The sequence below is a fragment of the Vanrija pseudolonga genome, chromosome 5 (genome assembly GCF_020906515.1).
Source record: "Vanrija pseudolonga chromosome 5, complete sequence".
NCBI classification, from domain to species: Eukaryota; Fungi; Basidiomycota; class Tremellomycetes; order Trichosporonales; family Trichosporonaceae; genus Vanrija; species Vanrija pseudolonga.
Window position 1 is genome coordinate 2,220,749 of NC_085853.1, and position 17,792 is coordinate 2,238,540.

The 17,792-nt window shown below is 64.5% G+C and overlaps 9 protein-coding genes and 1 non-coding gene across 10 annotated transcripts; all 10 read left to right on the plus strand.

The window, feature by feature from the left end:
- Window positions 1–378: 378 nt before the first annotated feature.
- On the plus strand, window positions 379–766 carry LOC62_05G007557 (uncharacterized protein; the record flags this gene model as incomplete). The annotated part of the gene is made up of 3 exons (XM_062774077.1): window positions 379–458; window positions 503–614; window positions 647–766. 3 exons carry the CDS (start codon window positions 379–381, stop codon window positions 764–766), a joined length of 312 nt encoding a protein of 103 aa, XP_062630061.1.
- A 492-nt stretch (window positions 767–1,258) lies between these two features.
- On the plus strand, window positions 1,259–1,719 carry LOC62_05G007558 (uncharacterized protein; the record flags this gene model as incomplete). The annotated part of the gene is made up of 3 exons (XM_062774078.1): window positions 1,259–1,365; window positions 1,400–1,500; window positions 1,676–1,719. The coding sequence occupies 3 exons, from the start codon at window positions 1,259–1,261 to the stop codon at window positions 1,717–1,719; spliced, it is 252 nt and encodes an 83-aa protein (XP_062630062.1).
- An 832-nt stretch (window positions 1,720–2,551) lies between these two features.
- LOC62_05G007559 (uncharacterized protein) lies at window positions 2,552–2,893 on the plus strand (the record flags this gene model as incomplete). Its single annotated transcript, XM_062774079.1, has 1 exon — window positions 2,552–2,893. The coding sequence occupies one exon, from the start codon at window positions 2,552–2,554 to the stop codon at window positions 2,891–2,893; it is 342 nt and encodes a 113-aa protein (XP_062630063.1).
- Window positions 2,894–3,242: 349 nt separating this feature from the next.
- Window positions 3,243–5,200, plus strand: ZRT1 (Zinc-regulated transporter 1). The gene is made up of 4 exons (XM_062774080.1): window positions 3,243–3,875; window positions 3,931–4,650; window positions 4,707–4,896; window positions 4,956–5,200. Exons 1-4 carry the CDS (start codon window positions 3,529–3,531, stop codon window positions 5,094–5,096), a joined length of 1,398 nt encoding a protein of 465 aa, XP_062630064.1. The 5' UTR covers window positions 3,243–3,528; the 3' UTR covers window positions 5,097–5,200.
- Window positions 5,201–6,017: 817 nt separating this feature from the next.
- Window positions 6,018–7,710, plus strand: LOC62_05G007561 (uncharacterized protein; the record flags this gene model as incomplete). Its single annotated transcript, XM_062774081.1, has 2 exons — window positions 6,018–6,535; window positions 6,585–7,710. The coding sequence occupies exons 1-2, from the start codon at window positions 6,249–6,251 to the stop codon at window positions 7,708–7,710; spliced, it is 1,413 nt and encodes a 470-aa protein (XP_062630065.1). The 5' UTR covers window positions 6,018–6,248.
- A 514-nt stretch (window positions 7,711–8,224) lies between these two features.
- Window positions 8,225–10,077, plus strand: LOC62_05G007562 (uncharacterized protein). The gene is made up of 4 exons (XM_062774082.1): window positions 8,225–8,663; window positions 8,729–8,799; window positions 8,909–9,026; window positions 9,129–10,077. The coding sequence occupies exons 1-4, from the start codon at window positions 8,595–8,597 to the stop codon at window positions 10,005–10,007; spliced, it is 1,137 nt and encodes a 378-aa protein (XP_062630066.1). The 5' UTR covers window positions 8,225–8,594; the 3' UTR covers window positions 10,008–10,077.
- Window positions 10,078–10,922: 845 nt separating this feature from the next.
- LOC62_05G007563 (uncharacterized protein) lies at window positions 10,923–11,718 on the plus strand (the record flags this gene model as incomplete). Its single annotated transcript, XM_062774083.1, has 2 exons — window positions 10,923–11,223; window positions 11,279–11,718. Exons 1-2 carry the CDS (start codon window positions 11,079–11,081, stop codon window positions 11,716–11,718), a joined length of 585 nt encoding a protein of 194 aa, XP_062630067.1. The 5' UTR covers window positions 10,923–11,078.
- A 162-nt stretch (window positions 11,719–11,880) lies between these two features.
- Window positions 11,881–12,734, plus strand: LOC62_05G007564 (uncharacterized protein). Its single transcript, XM_062774084.1, has 4 exons — window positions 11,881–12,114; window positions 12,160–12,245; window positions 12,298–12,415; window positions 12,490–12,734. Exons 1-4 carry the CDS (start codon window positions 11,977–11,979, stop codon window positions 12,625–12,627), a joined length of 480 nt encoding a protein of 159 aa, XP_062630068.1. The 5' UTR covers window positions 11,881–11,976; the 3' UTR covers window positions 12,628–12,734.
- A 1,332-nt stretch (window positions 12,735–14,066) lies between these two features.
- Window positions 14,067–16,814, plus strand: LOC62_05G007565 (uncharacterized protein; the record flags this gene model as incomplete). The annotated part of the gene is made up of 4 exons (XM_062774085.1): window positions 14,067–14,183; window positions 14,255–14,325; window positions 14,411–14,528; window positions 14,790–16,814. The coding sequence occupies 4 exons, from the start codon at window positions 14,067–14,069 to the stop codon at window positions 16,812–16,814; spliced, it is 2,331 nt and encodes a 776-aa protein (XP_062630069.1).
- A 162-nt stretch (window positions 16,815–16,976) lies between these two features.
- On the plus strand, window positions 16,977–17,050 carry LOC62_05G007566. Its single transcript has one exon. It is a non-coding gene; the product is annotated as a tRNA-Gln (tRNA).
- Window positions 17,051–17,792: the final 742 nt, after the last annotated feature.

Consider the following 17,792-nt stretch of genomic DNA (forward strand, 5'->3'; position numbering starts at 1 on the left):
AGTTCCCTCAGTTTGAAGCAGTCTTTCGGGCCGTTCGCGAGGTGTACACGTTGCGCGATTGCTCTCTGCCTCGTCCTCGCCGGGAGGAGCCACTTTGGCAGAATTACCCCCCGGTCCCTCCTCCTCCATACACACCGTAGACAGTTCAAAGACAGACAGATGGCGCCACGGCCCCTGTCCGAGTTAGCATAGCCAAGTGTTATAATGCAGTGAATCACGTTCCCGACGGAGCCGAGTCCAGCAGTTGTACTGTACAGTAGGTAGGCACAACGTATGACAGACGGCTTGGCAAGAGAGTCAAAGCCCAGGTTCCCCACACACAGTGTATAAAGTTCTGGCCAACTTGGCGGCGAAGACAGAACAACGGCCCACCCCAACATGCCACCGCCACCTTCCTGGATAAATCTACGAACAGCCTCTGAGGTCCGCAACGCGCTACGCGAAGCGACCGGGCGCACGTGAGTCGTCGGCCACCATACGTACACACACCAACACCAATCAGCACCTATATAGCGATCCTGTTCATCTACCTCACGTACAAGGCGACACGCCCTAAGAAGCTTGCCGATGTTAGCGTGTATCTCGACCGCAAGTTGGCCAGGATCGAGTGTCTGGTGCGTGTCGACGTGCTACACGCTGACTCTAGTTCCCCGGCCTCGTCTCCGTGTTCCGGGAGATTCGGTACGAGTTCGGACTGCGACAGCAGCCTCTGTTAGAGGGGGTCGAGCTGGGCCGGCTCGGGCCGCCGCCAGCCTACAGACTCTAGGTGTCGGAACCGCGCATGTTGAAGCTGGATGAACTGCCACTGCGGTGCCACATGTACCGAGGGGCATATGCAACGGAGCTCGGGCCTCGGTGAGCTGCACCACTGGGCACATTTCTTGGAGGGCAAGGGTCAGCGAGCGGGATGCGGCTGTCAGGGGAAGCTGTGTGCGATCCTCGACTCGTCCGCAATGTTGCCGACACAACCGAGCACACGACCGCCACGAAGCTACGTGCCGCACTGGATTATGCCTCCTCCAATCTTGGCGGCCACACCGCAGGCCCAGGCCCGCGGCTTCCTTCTTGTCAAGGTTGGAGCTGGTGTCGCGGCGGTGGACATACCGGCCACCACTCGTCGAAGGTTGAGCTTTCATCTGACCCGTTTCGTGAGGCACAGGCAGAAGTGTGACCTCGGCGCCGGCGCGGCATGGTACATGCTATGTAAAGATGTCAATACATACATGTCTATCGTTCCGGCACTGTCACCTACCACACGATGCCGCCTCATCCAGATTATCAACCCCCGCGGCTCCGCATACCACCAAAGGAGTTCAGAACAGCGGCAGTAGTGCGCGTGGCACTGGGCCAGGTGATCTTCCAGTCGTGAGTGTTATAGCCACCGCCAGCTCACGCCCAGCACGTGGGTGGCGATGCTGCTCTCCTACCTCGCATCCAAAGAATCGCGTGTCCCAATGCGGGAAGCAAAGCAAGTGTATCTCGACCGCAAGCTCAAGAGGCGTGAGTGCGACATGAGTGAGGGGAGAATCCGGCTCCAGCTCCCGAGCCTGGTGGACGCGTTTCGAGAAGTCCGCCAGGCGTACCGGTTGCCCCAGCCCGCCGTGTGGCGCGAGGATGGAGGAGCTGCTACCCCCCTTGGCTCTCTCCCAACGTTGCCGCCTCCGCCATACTCCAGTCTTCCTCTGGACACGTATCCTCCACCGTACACTCCGACCGTAGACTGACTTCGTGGCAACTTGCACCCTGGTGTTCATGCTGGCCACTTTGTCGGACGAGGAGCCGCGAAGATTCCCCCGGCGACGATAAGCGGGCTAACTCGGCCTCCCGCGGGCTGGCGTTTATCCTATGCACATGTGCCAGATCCTCATAAGCCCTATGTATGCATGTGGGAGATCTCCACGCGAATGTGGTGGTGTGGTGGTACAGGGAACAATGCTGTGCGCGACCCCGCCACCCGCCGGTGCTGCCGAGACAGCCGAGCACGCGACCGCCACGCAGCTCGTCGGCGCACTGCAATGTGCCTTGGCGAGCTTGTCGATGGTGTCGGCCACCGCCGTGCTGGTCCAGGCCCACGACCTGGTCAGCGCGGAGGACGGTGGCATGGCGTGATGTGCCACTGCCCGGTGCCGACTGTACCAAGGCGGCGCGGAGACGGCCACACGCCAAGACGTCAGGCGTCCCTTGGGTTTACCTACTCCGCCCAACCGGTGCATGATGCAGGAGCAAGGATCCTGCACAGAACGGGAAAATCAGTGCGCCAGAGCATAGAAGCCGTCGTCGGCTGTGCGTCGGAATCTCAGTCCGCCGGCACGTGCAGCACCAGTCAACATGGCACACCCTGCTCCACCCCACCGCCTTGACCGGCTCGCAAATCCCGCTCGCTCCGCCAGGACCGGCCGTCGTCGTCATTGAGATAAGAGGTGAGTGGCGTTGAGCGGTCGATGCCGGTCGCATCGGGTCGTGCGTGCTTGATATCAGCCGGCGGGCAGCGGTGGCACATTGCCACCAACGTCCTCCCAGCCTTGCTCGCCACCACCCACCCGAGTCCTCCATGCGCCAGTCCACGCTCGAGCGTCTCCGACCAGCATGCCAGCGCGCCCCGCCACCAGCGTACGCGCCGCCCTCGACAGCCAACCCGGCGGCAGCGCGCATCGCCGAGCTCGAGGCGCTCGTCGCCGCGCTGACGCGCACGCTGGACGAAAGCGAGAGCGCGCGGACAGCGGCGGAAGCGACCAGCCGCGCACTGCATGCCCGCCTCGGCGCCGTGGAGGGCGTCACGGCCGGCGTGGTCGAGCTCGCGGACCTCGAGGCGCGCGCCGCCGTGCTCGATGCACGCCTGGCGGTCGTTAAGCGCCGTGTCCGGCCGCGCTGGTGGCGCCGGCTGTGGAGGTAGGGCTTGCTCTGCCTGCACAGCTGCGGACTGCTCTTGTACCCACCTGACTGGTGGCAGTGACCGCTACAACTCGTCGACGGAGCCTCCGGGCCACTCAGACTCGCGGGAATGCGCACGCCGCCGCATGGTCTACGTGCGCAGTGGCCTTAGTATGCTCTTGGCAACTCTCACCTGACTGTTGGCTTGTATGCACAATGGTAGCCGCATGCCGAGCGGCATCAAGCCGACCGCTCGGGTCCTCATTTCGTCAGTGGCATTCCGAGGTGTAGAGGTTGTCACTGCGATGATATTTCTGGCTACGGTGACCATGCTGGCGGTGTTTGGGCCTGTTTCGATAGCACTGACGCATGCATTGATCGCGACGAGGCCTATAAGGCTGACACAGCTGTCATGGTTGTCGAGAACGTCGTGCGCGAAGAAACCACCTCATAACTCGACTCCCACCACACTGAGGCTCAAAACTGTCTGGGTACCCATTTCCAAGTCTTGGCACTTCTTGGCTCGCCTCTTCGACGATGCCGCACGCCGTCCACCCGACGATTTGCGGCAGTCGGGTGGAGCAGCATGCATGTATATAGTGGGAGTCTGGGACAGCGAGGTGTATAGCACCCACGACCCACGACTCACGACACACGATGCGCATCGCCCTCGCATTGACGCTCCTCGCCGGCGCGCTCGCGCAGACGCCCACGACGAGCATCCCGCCCCCGCCGGGAAATAGCGTCGGGTGCGTCCTCCACGGCGACCACTACCACTGTGACGGCCCAGCATCAGCCACGTTGGCCACGGCGACGCGCAGCGGCATCCCGCCCCCGCCGACCGAGAGCACGGGGTGCACGCTCCACGAGGACCACTACCACTGTACTGGGCGTGTGGACGGCGCGAGCAGCAGCAGCAGCTCGGCGCACGGTGATGACCATGACGACGAGCACAGCAGCTCGCACGATGACGACGGGCCATGTATCATCCATGTCGGGCATACGTGAGTGCCGTCACCGACCGAGACTGAGGCTTCGGCGGCGCTGACTTCACCCCAGCCACGGAAAGTGCTCCGCTCAAGACCTGGCATGTGGCAAGATCCTGCTCGAGGACTTCAAGATGCCGCTGCACATCGCGGCCGTGTTCATCGTGCTCGTGTCTTCGGCCGTGGGCATCCTCGTGCCCCTCGGCGCGGGGTGGATGCGGCGCGCAGACAACGCAGAGGGCAAGGTCGATACTGTTGCCTCGCTCGACGCCGCGGCATTGGGCAAGGGCGGCGCGTGGGGCAAGGTCTTCTTCGTTGCGCGGCACTTCGGCACGGGCATCATCCTGTCCACGGCCTTCATCCACCTGCTGTACCACGGCTTTGTCATGTTCAACAACGAGTGTATCGGGCACCTGGGGTACGAGAGCACGTCGCCTGCGATCGCGCTCGCGGGCGCGTTCGTCACGTTCCTGCTCGACTTTGTGGGCTCGCGCACCGCGCGCGCCAAGCTCGACCACGCCCATGCCGCGGCCACCTCCGCCGCGCCCGAGGGCGAGGAGGGCAAGGAGGTCGACGGGACCACGACGCTCGCGAGCTCGAGCCTCATCGGCCACTCGTGTACCCACGAAGAGGCGGTCGTGCGCACCGAGCAGGTGTGGCAGGTGTTCCTTCTCGAGGCGGGCATCATCTTCCACTCGATCATGATCGGTGTTACCCTCGGCGCGGGGTCCGGCCAGGGCTGGACGACGCTGTTGATTGTTATCGTGTTCCACCAGTTCTTTGAGGGCGCCGCGTGAGTAGAGTTGGAAAAGGTTGCGAGAGTGCCACGACGCTGACGCCACGCCCCAGCCTCGGAGCCCGCATCACGCTCCTCTTCTGGATCTCCAAGATGCGCACGTTTGTCCTCGCCATCATCTTCACGCTCATCACGCCCATCGGCATCGCGATCGGCATCGGAGTCCGCAACTCGTTCTCGCAGAACGGCAAGGCCGCGCTCCTGAGTGTGGGCATTCTCAACTCGATCTCGGCGGGCATTCTCGTGAGTAGCGCAGCAAGCTCAAGCTCCAAGCTCCAAACTCAAGCTAACGCACACCCCAGCTCTACACCGCATTCAAGCTCCTCGCTGTCGACTTTACCGACGGCCCGCTCAAGCGCGCCAAGGTGTCGACCGTGTGCGTGGCGCTCGGCGCCGTCGTCGTCGGCATGGTCGCCATGAGCGTGCTGGGCAAGTGGGCGTAATGAGCAAGTTGGAGACATATTTTATATAGAGTACAAGTATAGCAGGAGCAGCAGGAAGCAAGCAGCATCATATGGCATGGATTATTATTTGGATATCATATCAAGCTCGCGTGTGCAACGGGAAGGCCGCGCTTGTTTCTTCGGAATCAAGCTTGCTCGTCGTCGTCGTACTCGCCGTCAGTCGCCCTCGTCGTCGAGCCGAGCGAGTTGGACGCGCACGCAGCCTGGACAACAAGGCACGCATACTCCATACGGGTAGGAGCCCAACTGACGAGCCAGGCTGCCCGAGGGCCAATGTTCCCCGTCGACGCGTTGCCGTAAAGCCCTGACGTTATCTGCAATCTCTCAAATGGCACATTGAGGCAACCGACCGAGACAGCAGTGATAAAGTTGCGTCGTCGTCGTCGTCCACAATCGCGCTCAGAGTGCGCAACTGTTGTTGTCCTGCATGCATACTAGACGCGTCGCGGCACTTTCATATCCTCACATAACACCACTATCACAATGCTGCGCCGTACCCACTCGAATGTCGAGCGCTCGTCGAGCGCCTCGGCCTCAGTAACAGCCGCCAGTCCCAGCCCGTGGCTGGGAACTCGACGCGTCGCCCCCGCAGTCGACACGTCAACAGCAACGACAACGACGACGACGTTGACGCCGGCGTGGGCGCGCCGGCATGCAGCGGGGATAAAGCGTGGCCTGGCAATGTCGGCAGGCCCGCAGCCCACGCCGCCAGCAGCGAGCTCGTCTGCGCCGACGACGTCAATGATGCCAGCAACGACCGCGTCCGCAGCTCCCACGCCGCTGCACCAGCACCACCGCCTCGGCTCAGAGTCGTCCCTCGACCTCGCGCCAGCTGCAGCAGCACAACCTTCATCAACAGCCCTGCTCCAGGGCTATCCGCTCCCTCCCCCGCTCCCCCCACTCCCCCTCCGACACCGCCGCGCAGCGACACACAACGACGAGCAGCTCGGTGCCATCCGCGCCGACGCCCGCGCCCACGCCCACGCCAGGTCCGCCTCGGCGTCTGCTAACCTCGAGCTCGACACGCGCCCCGTCTTCAGCCGCGCACAGCAGCTACAGCAGCAGCCACACATCGTCTTCCCGGTCCATTCGCAAGCTTCGTCTACTGCTTCCCCGTCCACCGCCTCGCCAATGTCGACCGACACGTCTCCCAGCTCGGTCGAGTCAGGCCCCTCGGCCTCGGGCCCACCGCAGTCGCTGCAGCAACAGCAGCAGCAGTCGCTGCAGGCCCCGCCTAGGGGCCCGCTCGCCAAGCTCACCCAGCCTGTCCGCCGCGCATTCGACGTCTCGTCCCCGCTCTGGCCGTACACCTACATCCATGACGACGACAACATCTGGACCGGGTTCGTCACGCCGATGTTCTCATCTGCCGACGTCCGCATCGCACTGTCCGTGCCCGAGGCGAGCGACAGGCCACAGTGAGTAGCCCTCTCGCGTAGCTCTACCTCCTCTGACCCATATCCCCAGGTACTGCGTCGCCGTCCTGCGCTCGTACATCTCGCGCAAGCTCGGCCGGACGAACGCCAACATCACCGCGCCAAAGGTGACGGCCAAGATCCAGTCGCTCGAGACCGAGCTCATCGAGACGGAGAACCGGATCCACCTGGCGCGCGCGTTCGCCCAAGTGCGCGACGAGTACGCCTTTGGCGACTCGCCCGTCGCGCCGGTGCGCGTGCGCCAGCTCCCGCACTGGCGCATGCGGTCGATTTCTCGCTCGGCCTCGCAGCCCATCACGGACGCCGACTACGTCGACGACGACGACTACGTGCTGTCTGTCGCGCCGGCGTACACGCAGGCCTGCGACGCGGGCATGGAGGCCCAGCTGGCCAAGTACCGCAAGCTCAAGAAGTTTGTCAAGAGCGCCCACCGCCACGTGCTCGCCGCCAACGAGCGCGAGCGCGCCCTCGAGGCCAAGGCCACGGCTGCGGAGGAGGAGAACGCGCGCCTCGGCAAGCGCATCGCGCAGCTCGAGGCCGCCATGCTCGGGCAGCAGGCCTTTCCCTCCGTTTCTCGTCGGGGGAGCGCCGACTCGGCATACAGCGCAAACTTTGCGCCGGCGCCCAGCGTCGCCGTGCCGGCATCTACGCCTTCCGAGGCGCCACCCACCGCGCTGTCCATGCCCACGGTCCCCGCGCCGGTCACCATGGTGCCTGTCGCGCCCGAGGCCGCCACTGACAACGACCTCGGCCCAGAAGAGGTCATCACGACGCCGCTCGGCTCGCCCGTGTTCACGCCCTCCGACCTCGAGGAGCTCGACCGCAGCGTATACGGCACGCCTGCGACCGACGCGGCGTCGTTGCCATCTGTCGCTCCGACGAGCCCACGCACGCCCGCGACGGTGGTCAGCGAGCTCGCTGCCTCGCCGCAGACAGCGACACACGCGCTCCCGGCTCGCCCGCCGCTCAGCCCTCCGTCGACGCGGGTCGAGCTGCCCGGCGCCAGCTACGCCGCAGTCGATGCCATGTCGGCTTCGCCCCCGCCCCGGCCTGCTCGCCGCAAGAGCCAGCTGCCCAACGAGCTCGAGCTGCCGCCCATCCCGCGATTCTCCGTCTTCTCGCTCAGCACAATGCTCGCTGCGGCCGAGGAGGACTGAGCGGGTGGGTGGGTGTAGGTTTGTTGTAATACCACGCTTATGGCTGGTCGAGGTTCTGATCTAGCTGGCGCTGGCGCTGTTAGTGGGGCCGACGGGGCAGTCAGTCGGCGCAGCCTGTCGCTGACACTGTCGCCTTTGTATCCATAACAGCCAGCATACAATGAATGCTGCTGCCCATTCATGCCGCCGCCGACGGTGCTCGTGCGACGCCGTGGCTGTTAGCATTGACTCCCAAGTTGGGCCCATGGCCTCATTCTAGCTTTGGTAATGCCGGCAGCAGTGAGAAAAATGTGATGTGAATGAGATGCGCGTGGAGTCTGCCGCTATCGGATAGAGGAGGCGCGAGTGACACACTACTCGATCAGGAAGAGAGGCAGGTTGCCAGTGGTCTGCTGCCTGCCTGGACGGTCGGGTCGGTGTCTGAAACTCGCCCTGGTGCTGGCTGGCTGGCTGGCTGGGTGCACCCCACCTTTTAAACCTGCCGCATTCAGTCAAGGCTCTCTCGTCACTGGGTCACTCTTAAATTCAGCAGCACGCACTTGAACGCCAGAGAGGCATCTCTGCCTGCGCTTACTGTTGTCAAAGAGACGACGGCCACGACGACGACGACAACGGCGACAAGGACGACAAGGACAAGACGAATCGTTGTTGTATTTGTTCTCTTTACACCGACGGACCATTTGTGTTTGAACAGCGAGCAGCGCCCAGCCACCACCCCTCCGACCCGCTTCGGCCCTGTCACACACCCCACCTTACACCTTACTCCCACCGTCACACTTCTCTTCCACAACGTCCACATCGCTCTCGACCTAATGGCTGCATCATAACAGCCCTCGCCATCGTCACTTGATACCCTCTCATTCACCACCCCTCGCGCCGCCGCCATGGACCGCATCGTCGACCCAAGGCGATTTAGCTGGCTCGGGCCAAGCTGGGATGCCTTCTCCGACCAGGTAGGTTAGACTTTCTTGTCGCTCCCGACGCATGCACCCGCGCACACCAGCTCACCACGACGCAGATATCATCGATGGAAACGGCACACGATGTCCACCTCGCCCTCATGCGTGGTGTCGCCGAGGTCGAGCCAGCGTAAGTTGTCGGCGGCACCCACCAACCCCACGCCCCCTGAAACACTCATGACACTGCGGCCGCTGTCGTCATCACTGTTTCGTCATGGCCCATCTGACACCCCTCGCAGCTACGTCCTGGCCGTGCTCAGATCATATGTCGAGTTCAAGCTCAGCCGCGAACGCACCCCAGCAAAAGTTGGCACAAAGATGGCCCACCTTGAAAAGGACTTGGTGGTCAAGGAGCAAGTAAGTGTGCATGTGGATGGAGAGACATGGCGTCGATGGCGTGGTTCCCGCGGCTCCCCGCGTTATTAGGGCCCCGGAATCCCCGACTGACTTATTTTCCAGAAGACATACCTCGCCCAGTCGTTTGCAGTCATCCGTGCAGAGTACTCGTTGCCGCTGTCACCGATCCCGGCCATTTCGTCGTTGCAGGCCGGCGAGCGGCGGACGAGGGTGAGGAGTATGGCGCTCGATGCCTGGGCCGGGCCGTACGTCGTTCCGACGCAGGCTTTCCCGACAGACGACACGGACGAGGAGGTGATCGGTATGGACGTGCCGACGGGCGAGCTGGCACGCGCGATACGTCACCTGTCGACGCTGTCGCTCCACACCGCGACTTGGGTCCCTCCGTCGTACGCGCAGGCGACCGACGCGATCGCCACCGAGAACCAGAGCCGCACGCTCGAGGGGCGCATTGAAGAGCTCGAGAGGTTACTCACTATCGAGGCTCGACGACGTGGCGAGCTCGAACAGCAGGTGCGCGAGGTCAAGGAGGGCAAGGGACGCGCCGAGGAGCGCGTGCGCGAGCTCGAGCGATTGCTCGTCGACATGGTCAGTCGCGCCGCCGGCACCCCTGGCGCCCCGACCGTGCCGACTCCACGGCCCGTGTCACTGCTCACGATTGGCTCGGTGCCAATGGATATCGGCTCGATCGGCACCGTGCCACTAGCTGCGCCTGCACCTGTCACCGTGCCCGTCCGAAAGGCCTCCCTCAAGGCCAACATCATGCGGCCGGCCGCGGCCTCGACGGTCTCGCTGGCTGCCGACGTGCCCCCGCCTATCCCACAGCGCCACCCAGGCCGGATATCGCACACGAAGCGTGAACGCCGCACGTCGCGTATCCACCTCCCGCCGATGCCGCGCGTCAAGCCCCTATCGTGGATCGAGGGGCTGTCGAGCGGGAGCAACAGATCGTCGGCGCAGGCGGTGAGCGGGCACGCGTAGGTGTACTGGTAGACTAGACGGAGTATCTTCACAGCATGGTTTGTTTCATTGGTTTGTTGCGAATGCACAGTGTATAATGCCATCACGCCACTGTGACTGACTGAGCTTGTCGTGGTCCGCGGCGGCGACCTGATTGTGACTCGGGTCCCTCGGTGAAGCGGTCGCAAGGCCGCCTGGCTCGCCATGGATGTGCCTTTTGAGACCAGAATAAACGTTGCATCCGTGTCGGGACCAGAGTCTCGTCGTCGGATGACGAGAGGGCGGTCAGTCACGCACCCGCAACACACAGCGACCTGTACAACGCCGAGTCAGTTGGACAAAGGGGGGCAGTGGGCAGCACCCAGTCAGGCAGAGGAGGACGTCGAAGGTGTGGCATGCGGCCAGAGCCGACAAAGAGTCAGCTGCTGCTCGCGCCACATCAACAACCGCTAACATGGAGTGCCAGTCAGCTGACAAGACGTGTGCAGCTCGACTGCGCGAGGATCATCAGCGACAAGCTGCGGCTGCAGCGCTGCTGCAGAGATTGCGAATGCACAGCACGCGCTTGCTGCAGCACTCGCCCTCGCCCTGCTCCCCCCTCCCCCTGTCGTTCCAATCCCCTTTCCCACGCGGCTGACAACCGACAACTCCAGGCTCAAGTGAGAGCGCAGTTCTCAGCTCTCGGCTCTCGGCACGACGACCCCAACGTCCAATCGAATGGGAGATGCAGCGGCACTCACCGGGCTTGGCAGCGGTATGCTGGAACTCCTCGGCAGGGCAAGGAGCGCGGCGCAGTGGACATAGAGCTATCGGGCGTACGTAGCCGCAGCCAGCCGCGGGCAGACATGCCGATTCGGCACGCACAGGACAGCAAGCAAAGTACATGTACTCGACGTGTCAGTGGCGACCCGTTCTCACCAGCTAGCTAGCTAGTTTGTTAGTCTGTCTGTCACCTCGTCTCGCGATAACGATACCGCCCGCCGACAGCACACTGCACAGACTACACGATGCCGCCGCACTCGACATGACGGGGCAGACTGAACCTCCGAGCACCGCGAGCCCGCTGGCCGAGGCGAGCGCCGCCGCGTGGGGATGGGAGGCGGCGCGGCGCGGCTCAAGCGCCAGCGGCACCGGCACGGCAGGGAGCAGCAGCAGCAACGCGACGTGTTCGCCGAGCACGGCGTTCGCGAGCTGCTCCCTGCCGTCCACTTGGGGCTGGGACCGCGTCCCGAGCGGGGTGAGTGTGTGCTGTTGTGGCAGTGCTGACAGCTAGGCGGGACACAAGCGCGCAGCGAGCAAGGACGAGGCGGCAAAGTGCGTAGCGAGCACGTTCACGAGCGCGGCGAGCAAGGCGCCCAGCTCGTCGTCGTCGCCCTTGACCCCGCCCCCGGGTATCCTGTTCGGCGACGCGCGGCGGGACAGTTCGCCGCTCGCCAGCACAGCCACGCCGTCAAGCGCCTCGGCACCAGCGTCGCGGATCACGAGTCCGCGGAGCACCACCCTCCCGCTGCCTAGTGGTGGCCGGCCCAGGCCAGCAGCGGTGCGCGCGACCACGACGCCGCTGCCGCTGCCCCGGCAACAACAGCAGCAGAGCATTGCGAGCTCGCTCGCGGAGATTGAGCGCCGGTTCGCGCGCCTCGAGGCCGCGACGGCGGAAGCGGACCGCGCGCGCTCCGAGGCGGAAGCTGCGCGGCGCGAGGCGCGCGCCGTGTGGCGCAGCCTGGGGCGGTAGTCGTGTGTATGGTACTTTATTCTTGGGTCTAGGTAGTATGTGTGTGTGCATGGGATCAGTATCGCGAGCGTGCGATAAGGAGATTCGATGCGATGCGACGCAGCGGCGACGACGTCGGTCGCCGCGTGGCTCCGGCCGGCCTGGCTCGGCTCCGTTGTTCCTGGCAGCCGCGTGCGCCGACGCCGAGCGACGCAAGCAGGACACAACAAAGCATGCGGTGCATCGCATCTCATCTCTCCACCACCCACTCACTCCGCCATGGCCAAGGAAGTGCTCGTGCACGATTTCTACGACGCCGACCAGGCGCGCGAGTTTGCAGCCAGCATGCGCGAGCGCGAGCGCGAGCGGCAGCGCAGCGCGAGCTTGTCGGACACGGACGAGGGGGGGCTGGCCAAGGTGAGGAGGACTCTCTGTGCTCGCTCCCGCTGACACACTCCACAGGCCCGCCTGCGCATGAGCACGCCGAAAGTGTCCCGCGAGTACGTGCAGACGCAGCTGCAGTACATGAAGGCGAAGGAGAACCCGCAGTGCGTGGTGCCGCGCGGCTTCCTTTGCTGTGCCCCGACTGACAGCGCCCAGCTACGTCGTCCAGAGCCTCAACACGTACATTGATAACAAGCTCGAGCGCGGGCGCACCCTCGAAGCAGTGGGCGACAAGCTCACCGCCATCGAGGAGCTGTTGCTGTCCAAGAAGAAGGTAAGCAAGCCAGCAAGCCCAAGCCGAGCCGAGGGACATGGAGCTGGACCAGCTGGAGCTGACGCCCCGCCCAGTTGATATACCTCGCGCCCGGGTTCGCGCGCGTGCGCAAGCAGCGCGGACTGCCCCTCACGCCGGCGGTGCAGGCGGCGCTCGACGACATGGGCGTCGACGCCGAGACGGCCGCCATGACGCCCACGCCGCGGGCATAGCGGCGGCGTTCGTAGTAGCAGCGATTTGATCCAACCAACCAACCAAAGCACCGACCGACAGATCCCCCAACCCACACTGTAGCTTACCATGTATCATTGCGGCATTGTTCTCCTGGATCTCGGTACCCCGGTTCCTACTTATGTGCGCACGCGTGCTGCACGCGCGCACACATGCACGCACCCGCTGGACACTCATGTTGCAAGTCCCTGTCAAGGAGGCGAGGAGAATGTAACGCTCAACTTGGCCGCCGGCACTGTGCCGAGCCGGCCGGCGGAGTGGAGGGAGCGAGACGAGACTCGCTCGACCAGGAAAGGACAGACTGGCAGACAGGGAGAGTGGCCCCTTGGCACGCTCAGGCTCGCCCACATGGCCTATGCACATTCCTGTGATCGCACGATCTAGGTTTGTGCTCCGCACTCCGCTGGTGGGCGCCATGCACATTGCAGCGAGCGGCGTGTGCTCGCCCAAAGGCAAAGGCAAGGTCGTGCCGGCCGGCCTGGGCGACGACGGTGACCTCGACCCTCGAACGTCAGTCGGTGGTAGCAATGGCGGCGGTGACAAGCGGCCGTACCGCATACCTCACCACCTCACGACCAACATGAAACTGCCAAGCATGACGACGGCCAGAGCAGGCAGCAACAGCCGCTGTGCTAGGTATGCTACGGCCGTGTGCATCCCTCGTGGCTCCACGGCGACTGACTGTGTGCCACCTGCCGCGTGTGGCTGGCAGATTGAAACGAAACCAAAAGGTACCTGAAACTGGCCCATAACGTACCCGTCCTCTTCCCGCCCCCCTTGCGCTGCGGGGGCGAGCCTGAATCTCTCCTGTCGCTGCTGTGCTGCTCCCCCGCCGCCGCGTCATGTAATTACGAGGAAAGACAACGAGTGGGCGACGACGAGCAGCTGCTGTAGCTGCAGAGCCCCAGCCCAGCCGCCCGGGGCCTAGGGTGTGTTCCTGGAATTGTCACATCCGACCTTGGGTGAAAGGGCTTGTGAGGCTGCAGGAGCCACAGAGGTGTTCTTCTCTCAGTTTATGCTTCACGGGGCGGGCTGATGGAAGAGTGTGTCGAGGTGAGGTGAGGTGTGGGTGAATGAGCGTTGAGGCTGCTGCTGCTTCGACGTGCTTCGGAGCAGCGAGCAACGGCGTCTGCCATGGGGTGGGTGGGGAATATTGTCCGCCATTGAGAAGCTGCAGCAGCAGCATCAACATCAACATCAACAGCAACAGCAGCAGCATCTTGACTATATCCCACGCCAGCCAGACGTCACACACGCACATGAGAACACTCAGCCAGTGTCCCACCCCCACTGTCGTCATTACCACCTTCTAAACCGAGCCAAAGCGCACGCGCACGCAGGCAGGGGCCTAAGCCAAACCCAACCCTGCGAACAAGACGACCGCCGACCGACCGAACAACCTTAGCCACACCACGCACTCATGGCAGTGTTCGGGCGCAAGCTGTCGGCCGACAGCGACGCCGCGAGCTTTGGCGATGTGCAGGACCCACATGTGTACACCTATACCGATGACGCTGGTGTGTCTCGGACGGGGGCAGTGAGTCGGTGGTGTCGTCTCTACCTACTGGTGTGCTGCCGTGGACCGGCTCGCTGACGCACTAAAACCAGGTCGGGCCCATGGCGCACAAGCACCATGTGGCCGCTGCCCTCAAATCGCGCAAGGCGCAGCTCGAGCCCGAGTGAGTGGCAGGCAGAGCAGACGCAGGCTGGCTGTCTGGCTGGCCTGTATGCATGAATGTGTCTAACAAAACCCCCTCGTCGCAGATACGCAGCCGCCGTGCTCCGCTGCTACATCTACGCCAAGGTGACAAAGGGCAGGGGCGAGGAAGCGATCGAGGGCAAGCTTGATGTCTTGGAGCGTGAAATGGCAGTTGCGAGTCAGGTGAGTGGCCGCACGCAGTAGTGGCACGACGAGCGAGGGTGGGCCCAATGCCTGCAATGCCTATGATGATGCCGTTGTGCCAGTTGTAGGCTAGCGCGGGCAACAAGACCAGGAAACAACTGTGCCAGACTGTTGCACCACACAATCTCCTGCAAGCGTCACCGGCGACCCTGCCTCCTCCTGCCTTGCCTGACGAGCTAGCTAGCCTGCTCCTCGGCCACAAAAGACCAACCACAACCCCAACTGACATTTCGCGCCCAGAGACCACACCTCAAAGCAGCCTTCACCACCGTGCGCCGAGAGCAAGGCCTGTTCGTGTCGACGCCGACGCCAGCCAGCCCGCCCCTCCTCGAGCCGCTGCCGTCCTTTGAGCCCATCCGCGCCTCGGGCCTCATCGCCGGCCTCAGCATGCCGCCGCGCTCGCAGACGGTCGCGACCGCCGCCATCACCGTGACGGCGGGTACGATGAGCAGCAGCAAGAGCAGCAAGCACTACACCCCGCGCGACAGCCTCGCCACCTCGCCACGCTTCGACTTTTCCGCCCCAGCACCGGGCTTCACCCCACTCCCCTTGCTCGATGACGACAGCAGCGACGGCTCCCCACCAACAGAAGGCCTCACCCACTTCTTCCCGGCCCCGCCGGTCGACGTGCCCTCGGGTCCGGCGCCGAGCCGCGCACCCGTCGTCAGCCCGTCCGCGTCCGCCCTCCCCCGCGTCACGCCGCCCGCTCCCCATCGGAGCCGCGAGTCGCCGCGCACCGAGCTCCGAGAACAGCCTCAAGCTCGGGGGCCAACACCAGCGCGAAATGTGACATCACCCGCAGCGACCCATCCCCGCCGCCCGCCACCACCACCCCAGTCCCAGTCCCAGCCGTCGGCACCGATGCAGATCCAGTACTCGCCCGAAGCCTTGATACGCTCCCCGTCGTCGCCCAACGCAAACCCCAAACGCTCCCCTACGTCGCCCAGCGAACTAGCCTACCTCGCCAGCGGCCGCCCGTATCCCGCACCGCCGAAGTGGCACCAGGGCCCACCACAACAGCCGCCACGGCCGGCGCTCAGCCCGCCGTTCGTTCCCCCGGCACGCCCACCACCGCGCCCGCGCAACTTTGGCCCGCCGCCAGGAATCGCATCGACGCTCGCCAGGTCCCCGCCACGGTCGACGTCGTTACCGGGCCTCGCGGCGATCGAGCAGGGCCAGCAGTACTTCCACCCCGCACACCGGCCACAGGGCTCGCTGGGCGGCACAGTCCCCACGCCGTACGGCCACCAGCGGCAGAACTCGAACTCGGGCTCGCAGGGCCACCAGCGCCAGCTCTCTGGCCAGCAGCAGGGGCCGATGGTCCACTCGCACCAGCGCCAGCTGTCCGGCTCGGCGCCGGCACCATACTACCCCCAGCAGCACCCGGGTCTCACGTACCAGCAGAACATGGCCGCGTCGGCGCCAGACCAGCGCTCGCACTCGCGGCAGGCGAGCAACGGCGGCGGCGGTGGAGCCAGCGGGCTGCAGCGCGGCCCCAGTCTGACCGGCCCAGGGCTGCAGCGCGGCCCGAGCCTGACGTACGGGCCCCCGGTGAACGTGTACGCCGACACGACGGCGCAGATTTCGTCGATCTTAACAGGACCCGTCGGTGGAGGCAGCGCACGGCGGCCACCCCAACCCGCTCCGGCCCCTGCCCCGGCCCTCCTCCCGCCCTCGCCGCTCCCGAGCGCAGACGACGGCGAGCGCTCGAGTGGCGAAACGGCGCCGACGAGCTACATCGCCACGCCGCCCAACGCGTCCCCCGACCCCACAGTGGACAAGTACACTTCCCCTCGCCCGGCCCCGCCGTCGCCCAAGGCCGGCGTCCGCGTGGCACCGCCCCAGACGCCGGCGTCGTCGTACCCGACGCAGACGCGCCTCCCGCCGCCAAAGCTCTCGCCGCGCGCGCCGGCACAGCAGGTATTGCCGCAGCGCAAGTCGTCCCTCCGCCGACCGGCCGCCAAGCCGCGCGCCTCGCCCCCGCCCACGGCGCCGCCGGTACCCAAGGCCACGACGGCGACACCAGCGACGCCGGCGGCGGCGGCGAAAGCAACGTCCCCGCCCAAACGCGACTTCTTCCGCAAGAACTCGGCGTCCTCGCCCCAGCAGCAGCAGCACGCGCTCTACATCCCCCACTCGCAGCGCGCGCGCCAGGACGCCCCGGCATACCCCGGTATCGCGGGCATGGAGGCGCGCCTCGCGCTCGTCGGGATGAGCACCGAGCCGGAGGCGAAGCCTGCGCGCAGGTGGGGGAACAAGATCTGATCGTGTATTCTTAGTGTCAGTGTTGTATGTAAGAGTGTGCTAGTGGTGAGTGGGTGGGGGGGAGTGGGGGAGGGGAGGAGGGGGAGGGGAGGAGGAGGAGCGACGAGGCTAGACCACCGCCCCCTCTTCAACCAGCTCGACCGCCCGAAGACACGCAACATCGGTTTGATCGTATAATGGTTAGTACACAAGATTCTGATTCTTGTAATCTGGGTTCGATTCCCAGTCGGACCTGAGCAGCAGCTGAGCGAGCGCGAGAGCGCGAGCGAAAGCTTTTTAGGAGGGTAGGAGGAGGAGAGGGAAGGTGGTGCGAAGGATGGTGCGAGATGGGTGCGAGATGGTGGTGGCTCCGGCCGGCGTCGCGATGGGCCTGAGATTCAGCTCGGGCCGGTATCGGCGCGAGGGGCGAGGCGCGGTCGGCTCGCTATCGGCCCTGCTGTCCTTGCTCTTGGTGTCGAAGAGAGTCTGCCTTGCTCGACGCGACGTGGTGGTGATGCCGCGGAGGCATGCCGCGACGATCCTACAGGCGCAGACAGCGTCGATCGACGCGCGATGCCGTACGCGTCTGCGCTGTTCCCTTCTATACGCCCTTCTGCGCCTGCTACGCTTCCTTTGGGTCGCGTCCTTTGTTCTCCATCGGCGTGCTGACGTGGTGGTGCTCAAAGCCACACGACGCCGATCAGCCACAAGCACGGCATGCTTGTTGCACTTGTTTGATAGTTGCTGACGCCAGCCACGGCCGGCCATCAGTCAGTCACATGGCCATTTCAGTACTTCCGAGGCACGAGAGCAGAGCTGGCCGGCCATTGGGACGCCATGCCGTCATGTTGCGTGTGGGCAAGAGCTGCAAGGCAGTGGGTGGCAAACGGGCCCTCGAATCTCGACACCCCGGTTTTGTCATTATTAAAACAGCAGCGCTGTAGCTGCAGCATGAGAGCGAGAGCGCGCGACGACGACACGGCGACCAGAAGAGGACAA

What these genes read in the sequence shown, in the direction of transcription:
- LOC62_05G007562 (XM_062774082.1), top strand. Translation starts at nt 8,595, where the DNA reads ATGGACCGCATCGTCGACCCAAGGCGATTTAGCTGGCTCGGGCCAAGC. An exon ending in GGGATGCCTTCTCCGACCAG is followed by an intron (nt 8,664 to 8,728) that starts GTAGGTTAGACT and finishes ACCACGACGCAG; the next exon opens with ATATCATCGATGGAAACGGC. An exon ending in ACTTGGTGGTCAAGGAGCAA is followed by an intron (nt 9,027 to 9,128) that starts GTAAGTGTGCAT and finishes CTTATTTTCCAG; the next exon opens with AAGACATACCTCGCCCAGTC.
- LOC62_05G007564 (XM_062774084.1), top strand. Translation starts at nt 11,977, where the DNA reads ATGGCCAAGGAAGTGCTCGTGCACGATTTCTACGACGCCGACCAGGCG. An exon ending in ACGAGGGGGGGCTGGCCAAG is followed by an intron (nt 12,115 to 12,159) that starts GTGAGGAGGACT and finishes CACACTCCACAG; the next exon opens with GCCCGCCTGCGCATGAGCAC. An exon ending in TGTTGCTGTCCAAGAAGAAG is followed by an intron (nt 12,416 to 12,489) that starts GTAAGCAAGCCA and finishes CGCCCCGCCCAG; the next exon opens with TTGATATACCTCGCGCCCGG.
- ZRT1 (XM_062774080.1), top strand. Translation starts at nt 3,529, where the DNA reads ATGCGCATCGCCCTCGCATTGACGCTCCTCGCCGGCGCGCTCGCGCAG. An exon ending in ATCATCCATGTCGGGCATAC is followed by an intron (nt 3,876 to 3,930) that starts GTGAGTGCCGTC and finishes ACTTCACCCCAG; the next exon opens with CCACGGAAAGTGCTCCGCTC. An exon ending in CAGTTCTTTGAGGGCGCCGC is followed by an intron (nt 4,651 to 4,706) that starts GTGAGTAGAGTT and finishes GCCACGCCCCAG; the next exon opens with CCTCGGAGCCCGCATCACGC.